Raw genomic sequence first — 8,970 nt, forward strand, 5'->3', positions numbered from 1 at the left:
CAGTGCCGAGTATATTGTTCAACTACAGCTTTCTTTTCAGTGTAGGCAGCACCACATCCTTAACTCTTTCATCCTGAGTCAACTATATATGCTAAAAAGTCATATAACAAATGAATGTTCAGCAGCCTTAAGCAAATGCATTATGAAATGCTTACAATTTCCCAAGGACTTTTGGAAGCCTTTCCCTCAATTTCTGCCTCACAGGACTCTGAACTCTCTGTACCTTTGATGGGCTGAATTCTTTCACTTTTCTGGAATGTGTTGGTCCAGATTCTAAAAGTTAACAAGGAAACAGCAAGGGGAAGATTTGGGCATAAGGCTAGGTGTAGAAGTGAACCACTTTAAGAGATAAAATGCTAATATGTTTGTGCTTATAAAGTAATACATTTTTAATTAAAAATACATGTTTAAAAAGTTTATAATATAAACAAGAATTTTGAAAAGGAAAAAAAAAATGTAAATGTTTTTCTCAAAAACTAAAAAAAAAAAAAAATTACAAAGAAAAATATAAAAGAAAACAACATGAAAGCGTTTCTTTTCAAAACTTATCCAAGCAACCTAAACAAAAAGTGTACATATATAACTAGACAAGGTAACCCATGCAAATGCATGGGAAAAAATTTTAAAAAAAAATAGTTCTCCAATTTCAAATGACTATGTTACATAAGAAATATAGACCGATGCTCTTAGAATTTAGGAAGGAAAATGTCACCAACCAAGACATGAAGCATGCACTGTGACACTTTATATGTACATTACCTTCTATTGGAAGCATATTCACCCTTTTCTTGAGCTATACCAACTCTAATGCGACGTCTCAATAATTCTGTATTATCCAATCCAAGAGCCTAGGATTACAAAAGAAAGTTGATTTTCAGTCTAGTGTTCTCACATTGAAGAGAAGTTCAACAAACATAAGCCAACAGATGATGGTGAGACAAGGCAACACAGGCAATACATATATACACACACACAAAGAGATATAGAGAGAAGAAAAAGATCAACTTATAACAGAGTATCCAGGCTATTCTACTGAAACCTCTGAATCTAAAGAGAGGCAAAGAGCTTTCCAAGCCCAGCAACTAACCCAATACCTGTGACTATCCTATCCACCCAAAACTAGTTTAAACCGTATAAACTGAGACACGAGTAACCTGATCCTCAAAATGGGCAATATCAGTCAATATTTTTAGACTATTGGTTAGTTGCGATTTAGGAATTTTTGGTCCAAAACGAACCAGTTCTCAGCCCTAGCCTTCCCAACCTGTTGTGTATTCTTCTTCCAAGTATTGCAGCGACTTCAAAGAGCTGCTCCACATAAATCAGCCACCAGTAGGCTTCTTTTCCTTCAAATTTTGATATCTCCACGAACTCATCTAGAGTTCTTTAAAAACTTGCTTCTCCATTCTTGCTATCCCAAAAACCACTTGGATCCACTTCAAAATGCACACACTACTTCGAGATGTCAAACTGTGAAAAATATAGGTCAAAATTGTGTTCTCCTGCTAGAGATTTCTCATATAAATAGTGTCATACAATATGATTTTTAGCTCTGAAAAATAGCTATCCTAATTAAGGGAATAAATACATAATTACAGTTGTACAATCATGTTATCCTACAGCTGGGCTATCCTAATTAAGGAGATAATAACGTAATTACAGCTGCACAAACATGCAGATTTGCTGACCAATTATTCTATCAATAAATTCCATTGTCATCCCCCTTCAAATTGAAGGTGGTAAATCTACAAGCATCAATCTGCTAACTAGGAAATTATAGGGCTGTTGTGCTAAGGATTTAGTGAAAATGTCAGGGATTTGAACAGATGTGGAGACATGAGGTAGAGTGATAACTCTATGGTCATAGGCTGTACTTCGTCTGTTCATGGTAAATTGGATTTGCTGCAATTTGTATGGCACTTGTAATTTCAGCATGTAGTGGAGTTGGTTGTTGTTGTTGTTACTCCCACAACAATGGAACCACGCCAACCACCGTCGCCTCCGCCACACACCATCCTCAGGAAGTACCAACTCACACGCTTCTTAGTGCACGGAAACTTCACAAAGGTGTACCAAGCGCGTTCCCTGGTCGATGGTGCCACCGTGGCTGTTAAGGTCATCAAAAATCCAAAATGGTGGACGCCGCCATGGAGCCCTGCATCGTGCACAAAATCGATGCCATGCGCCACCTCCACCACCAACCTAATATCCTCAAAATCCATCAACATGACCCCAAAGATCCTTACCTTTGACAAATATCATGAACTAGAAGGCCCAGGCTGAGTAGTTCTTGCCATGAAGGCAAACTAATAAGACATCATACTTGTCAATAGACATGAGGCTAAGTCTGAACAAAGAAGAAATCGCAAAAGGGACAAGAAACAAGAGAGACTAAGTCTGGACCAAGACAGACGTGAAAAAATACAAGACTAGGAATTTTGGGCGAGACTAGGCTAGGATCGTAACCAAGACTGATACCATGTCAAACTCTAAAAAATATAGGTCAAAACTGTGTTCTACTAGAGATTTCTCATATATATAGTGTCGTACAATCTGATTTTCAGCCCTGAAAAATAGATATCCTAATTAAGGGAATAAATACATAATTATAGTTGTACAATCATGCTATCCTACAGCTGAGCTATCCTAATTAAGGAGATAATAATGTAATTACAGCTGTACAAACATACAGATTTGCTGACCAAATATTCTGTCAATAAATTCCATTGTCATGAGGTTGGAGCTTTGATACCAGTTGATAGAAACTAGATAAAGAACCAATATCGATAAACACAAATTACAATGATAGAACACTGCAGTTCTTTCAAGGACCGCTCCTCCCAAGTCAAAGGCCCTAATTCTCTCACAATTCACGAGCTCCCCCTTCTCAACCTCTCTTATTAATAGGCAAACTGCAATAATTCCTTTTTTGTCTCAATCCAACAAACTAACAATTATCAACAACTAACTCTCTAAATACTAATTATAATCTAATTAACTATGGGTATTACCTATGATGCTCTTAAACAGCACTAGAGGGAGTACTAGATTTTTGAGGAAATAAACTTAAGGGAAATCTGTACTCATTGAAAATTACATCTTTAGAAAAAGATTTTTTCCATCACCATTTAGACGTTTGTAACCTTTGTGGGTTGAAGAATACCCAAGAAAAATGCATTCAGCAAATCTGAATTCCAGTTTATAAGTGTTGGAGGGCCTAAGCAAGGGATAGCACAGCAAATGCCTTTAGGACCCATTTAGTAGACAAGATAAGATTTTATTTTATTTGATTTCTTGACGTGATTAACCAACAAGATGTAAGAAACTGATTCAACTCTTAAAGAACAACAGAAGAAAAGACTTTTCTCTATTGAATATTCTCAACCAGAACCCATTACCAACAACTGACGAAAGATTGAATAAATACAACGAATATCCCCAGGAATTCAAGAGCCCAGAGTCTCCCAACCCAAATCCAATTGTCTATCTGAATGCCCCCCCCCCCCCTTTTTTCTCTATTTATCATTGGTTGTTTTACAACTTCTCAACTAACTGGGCTTCTCTAAATCTTTGGGCCATGGTTCCTTTCTCTCTTACAGACTTGTTTAATTGGGGTTTGGGTCTACTACTAACACAAGACAAGATAGTTTATCCTATGGGCTTATCCTATCCTTTTCTCTAATGTAAATTTTATTCTGTAGGAAGTCAGAGTCAGAAATAAACAAGATAGGATAACACAATGTACTAGTTTCTTATCTTGGCAATGCATCAAACATAAAATAAAATAAGAGTGCTCTTAATCTTTTCTTATTTATTTCTCACTCCTATCCAATCATATCCACCAAATGGATCCTTAGGGACTTGAAATCTGGAACCTGTCTAGTGAGTTTTATAAAAGGAATTTGACCGTTTAGTGCTGAAGAAGGAAGCCTATTTACCATGATAGAATTTGAAATGAAGAGAAAATTTGATAGAAGAAAAGTAGTTTTGTATCACTGAATTGACAATTGATTAACCTAAAAACAGAGTTATTTATATTGTAAGTCTTGGGCTGTAAGCTATGCAACAGCCTAACTGTCATTTGACAGTTACAAGTTACAACAGAAACAGAAAGTTAGTCATGGTACATACAATTGTATTCTAACAGTATTATAACACAAGAAGGGGATGACTTTATGACAAATGACCAGGTTAGCAAGCTGTATAAAAGTTTCGACCAATAAACCAGTTAGAATAATATACCACTGCACAAATCAAAAAGCTTATTGTGAATTTATTTGACAATGCTATTAATTCCACATTATCAAAATGAATTAAGTAATAATACCCAAAAAAAAGAAAATGCTTGCAAATAGTGTGCTAGAAATTTTTTACATTACTACAAAACAGATTACGAGGAAACTTTTTTACATTGCATAGTCATGCCTCCCATCCGCAAATACCATGACATATATATAGATTCCATAAACAAGGCTTTATAGTATGAACTGATACCATGCCCCTTAAAATTGCAGGTTTTAGAAATATCAGCAATAATAAAGCCTCAACCCACAGCTAGAGGTACAGGATAGCAATGTATTTCAGGAATTAAATTCAACAAATTTCATTGATAATATTAGAAATGAGAAAAACATTTCAATAAACCAAAATGATTTGCAATGACTGCACAAAGTCAAGCTTACTTTTCGTGCAGCTTCTGCTGTTGCAAACTCAACATGTCCAAAGCCACTAAACCTCCCTTCATGATCCGTATTTAGATGAACATCAATAATTTCCCCACACTCTTTGAAAAGAATTTCCCTGAACAATTTTGAAATTAGAAAAATATTACAGAAAACATTAATAACAACCGGGATGAAAAATAATACATACATATCAGCCCGTTCCGCACTGTATGACAAGTTTCTCACATATATTGTTTTTGATGTATCATTTTGTTCTTTCCAAGTAGCTAGCATTTTTGGCTGCAAAATTCCAGGAAATAACATATTATACAACTAATTTGATTATTTACATTGCAGGGAGAGAGCATGCTCAATTACAGCTTTCTTTGCAATGGAGGCCACATCAACCATCTCCACATCCTTACCTATTTCACACAAGCCAACTATATACTCCAATAAGTCATCTAACAAATGAACATTCAACAGCCTTAGACAAATGCATTACGAAATGCTTACACTTTCCCAAGGAATTTTGGAAGCTATTCCCTCAATTTCTTCCTCACAATACTCCGAACTCTGTGTACCTTTGATGCCCTGAATCCTTTCACACTTCTGGAATCTCCAACTGCTAAATTTACTAAAGCAAAAGTCAACAGGGAGACACTGGCATAAGGCAAGACATATAAGTGAACCAATATAAAAGATTAAAGGTTCATTGGCATAATGCATTTTAAATTAAAAGCATGTTTTAAAAAATTATAATAATTAGATAAGCTTATAAAAAGAAACTATTTTAATGTTTTTCTCATAAGGTAGAAATAGTAGCTGATGCAATAAAGTAGAAAATGAAAAACTATGTCATGAAAACACTTTAAAACTAGAGATGGTAACCATGAAAATGTGCAGGAAAAAAAATTAAAAATGATCTCCCATTCAAAACAACCATGTTTTGTAAGAAAATTACATTAATGCTATTGAGCAGGAAAATTTGTCACCAGGCAGTGACAAGAAGCAAGCTCTGGGACAGTTTTATTATATATGTAAATTACCTTCTATTGGGGTTAGATTTTCCCTTTTCTTGAGCTATATCAATTCTGATAGGACATCTCAACAATTCTGTATTATTCAACTGAAGAGCCTATGATTACACAAGCAAAAATTCATTCTTAGCTCAATGTCTTTCCACAGAACAAAGGTTCACCAAACACAAAAGCAGATATGATGACAAGGCACAGCAGACTCCAACAGTTGTCGAAGCCTAACAGATAACAAACAGAAGACTTGCTCTGCAACCTTCAAACTATAGAGACCAAGGCACATACTAATGAGGAGAAACTTTTTTTCAACTGAATAGTCATTAAGGGTGCCAATTCAATCCATTTATCCAATAACCATCCAATCCATCCATACATAAATCCAAGCAATCCATCCAATTATAAAATATAAATTAATGGATGGGTTGGATTGGATCATCATTTGTTCTTGGATGGATAATAAACCATCCACAATGTTTGTTATTCACTAGGTTATGTAGTCTAAAGTCTATTAGTTGAGCATAGGTCTTCAAAAAATGGAATGGGGCCCAGACTCTAGTGTTGAACGTGTATTAATATGAAATTTTATTTTATAAAAGCATTTTAAAATAAATAAAATATATATTTTTAAATGGATAGACTGGATATCCATCCATAAAAAATGGTTAATGGATGAGTTTGATGGGTGGTTTTTATTAAATAGTTTATGGATGGATTCTATTTTTTTCAACACATTTTTAATAGATTAAAATCAATAAACGGTTTATTTTTTATCCATCCATTATGATTTGGTTCAAAATTTATCCAATCAGCAGTTCGAAAATGATTTGCACAGACTACACAAGTTTACAACTTACTTTTTGTGCTGCTTCAGCTGTAGCAAACTCAACATGTCCAAAGCCTCTAAACCTCCCTTCATGATCCGTATGTAGACGAACATCAACAATTTCTCCACACTCTTTGAAGAGATCCTCCCTGAACAATTTTGAAATTTGAAATATAGTACAAATAATAATCGACAAGCACCTTCATGAAAAATAATGCATACATATCAGCCCGTTCCACACTGTATGACAAGTTTCCAGTATATATTGTCTTTGATGCATCATCTTCTTTTGGAGTAGCTAGCGTTTTAGGCTGCGAAATTCCAGGAAACAACATGTTATATGACTGATTTGGTATTGTTCAATTACAGACCAAGCATCTTCACATCCCTAACATCGATCACCCAAGTCCATTATGTATTCCAATAAGTCATAACAAATGAACATTTAGCATATTTAGGCAAATGCAATATGAAATGATCACACTTTCCTGAGTAGTTATAGCGGCTGCAATGAAAAGAAAGGCACTAAGATATTAAAATCTTCCAAAACAAACAATTGTATGCAACATGTCCAAGATTCTCACTACTCACATTTGCAATCATATGTAGCTTTTCAATAACATCAGAGCCATCCTCATCCTCATCTGAATTATAACTAGAAAGATCATTTTCAAACAATTTTAAATCACGTCCCTGAGCATTTGACACAGCATCCATCTTCACAACAAAAAAAAGATTATAAAAAAATAATATGATATAAACAAACAACAAAATGCTATTACAAATATAGGAGGTTAAAGTTGGTTTAGTGAACAATATATACCAAAACTTCCATCTTTTTCTCTTGTGCTTCTTCATCACTTTTTTCAGAATTGTCACAATCAATATACACATTCCTCTGAAATATTCACAAAAAATAAACATCGTCAAACACAACATAGTCAGGTTGTACTCTTGTACTACACTTTGTCATTATAGTTTATATACCGCAAAATAAGGCATCAAAATAAACCATTCGTCATCCTATAAGTAATCCCAACCTATGACCTAGTCATGGATAAGTCAGATTTGTTCAGTCTTTATTTAAATAAATGGAGCCCAGACTTGAGTACTTTACAAACTAAATTAAATCTATTTCTTCTAACTTAATTACAAATGAACAAAGTAACTCATTCATCTTTGAAGTATTAACCAATGCTCCTTTTTAGGTTGCAGTACAAGAATCAACTATTGATATAGAAGTCAATAACTCAAAGCACTACTCTTGGGAGATTTGACTAGATTAAAATTTCTTCCTTCTAGCATCAGGTCGATCAGGCCCCTAGGATTTTGGTGCCCAGAACAATAACAAGCAAACATAACAAAGCATTCCCACCATCAAATAAAAAACAACTGCCAACGATTTGAAAGAACCGAAATTGTTAGCACAAGCAAGATTTAATATGTTTGCTAAAAAAATGGCAGAACAATAAGAAAAAAAACAAAAGAAAGAAAAACGCACCATACACATATTGGCACGAAATTGAAGATCTATTATGCATAAATGAAAATCTTAATACTCAAGTCAAATAAGTACCTTATCCGGCTCAGAATCTGAAAAGAAATCATCAGAAATAACTTCTTCAATGTTCTTTTGCTCCTCAGCGACTTCTTCTCTCTTCTGCTTCTTTGCACTCACTTGCTTTTCATCTACACCCTCAACTTCCCTCTTTCCTGTATATATTTCAACTTCTAAATAGTGAAAAGACCAACTAAACAGCGTGCGAAAAACTCATAAACCAAAAATAAAGTGTACGAAAGAGTAACAAAGAAAATAAAAGAAAAGCGAACGCCAAACACTGAAACAAAACAATACCGTTTCGGGGAAGTGGCGTTGCAGTAGCATCAGCCTACAAGACAACAAAAAACAAGCGAGGTTTAGAAATAGCGTGTTTCAATGACAAACGAACTCAGCTAAAAAAGAAAACGAAAACGAAAATCGGGATCGAAACACAGACTTTAGGATCTGATTTATCGTCCATTTTGGTTTTTGAGTAAAGAGTGGCAAGTGACGAGAACACAGGATTAGAGCCACTTTTTTTGGTTGGGTTTGGTTATAAGGGTTTCGGCCTCGCGAACAAGACAAACAACGCCCGCCAATGCGACACACTGCATTTCTTTCTCTGATTGGTTGAGCTGGAAAATACTGCCACATTAAATTATTTTAATATTATAATTGGTTTAATTTAGAAGTTTTCTTGTAGATCGGAATAAATTTAACTAGATTTAAGTGAATTTTATTTTATTTTAACTTAATTTGAATTGGTAATTTTATGCTTGTTTATTTATTTAAATAAAGCGAAATCATTAAAAAAGATAAATGTAAAAATTCATTTAGACAATTATTCAAATCTCATGTTATTAATTTAAAAAATATATTTTAAATTGTCAGTGATTTCAAAAATAA

General features: G+C 34.3%; 1 protein-coding gene across 7 annotated transcripts in view; it reads right to left on the reverse strand.

The window, feature by feature from the left end:
* LOC113868402 (nucleolin 1-like) overlaps window positions 1-8,689 on the reverse strand; it is a 33,416-nt gene extending 24,727 nt beyond the window's left edge. For 2 of the 7 annotated variants that reach the window (XM_027503930.1, XM_027503929.1), the window contains exons 1-13: window positions 8,522-8,689; window positions 8,380-8,413; window positions 8,101-8,255; window positions 7,348-7,422; window positions 7,116-7,241; window positions 6,747-6,835; window positions 6,556-6,673; window positions 5,714-5,802; window positions 5,181-5,301; window positions 4,873-4,964; window positions 4,683-4,800; window positions 760-848; window positions 156-273 (exon numbers count right to left, since the gene is read on the reverse strand). In XM_027503930.1, the coding sequence (XP_027359731.1) occupies window positions 156-273; window positions 760-848; window positions 4,683-4,800; window positions 4,873-4,964; window positions 5,181-5,301; window positions 5,714-5,802; window positions 6,556-6,673; window positions 6,747-6,835; window positions 7,116-7,241; window positions 7,348-7,422; window positions 8,101-8,255; window positions 8,380-8,413; window positions 8,522-8,545 (1,248 nt within the window). In that variant the 5' untranslated portion in view covers window positions 8,546-8,689. Of the gene's footprint in view, window positions 1-155; window positions 274-759; window positions 849-4,682; window positions 4,801-4,872; window positions 4,965-5,180; window positions 5,302-5,713; window positions 5,803-6,555; window positions 6,674-6,746; window positions 7,030-7,115; window positions 7,242-7,347; window positions 7,423-8,100; window positions 8,256-8,379; window positions 8,414-8,521 lie in introns of all 7 variants that reach the window. The other 5 variants (XM_027503933.1, XM_027503932.1, XM_027503928.1 and 2 more) reach the window with 5 other exon arrangements.
* Window positions 8,690-8,970: the final 281 nt, after the last annotated feature.

This window comes from Abrus precatorius, unplaced genomic scaffold (genome assembly GCF_003935025.1).
Source record: "Abrus precatorius isolate BTA unplaced genomic scaffold, Abrus_2018 Scaffold6, whole genome shotgun sequence".
Lineage (NCBI taxonomy): Eukaryota > Viridiplantae > Streptophyta > Magnoliopsida > Fabales > Fabaceae > Abrus > Abrus precatorius.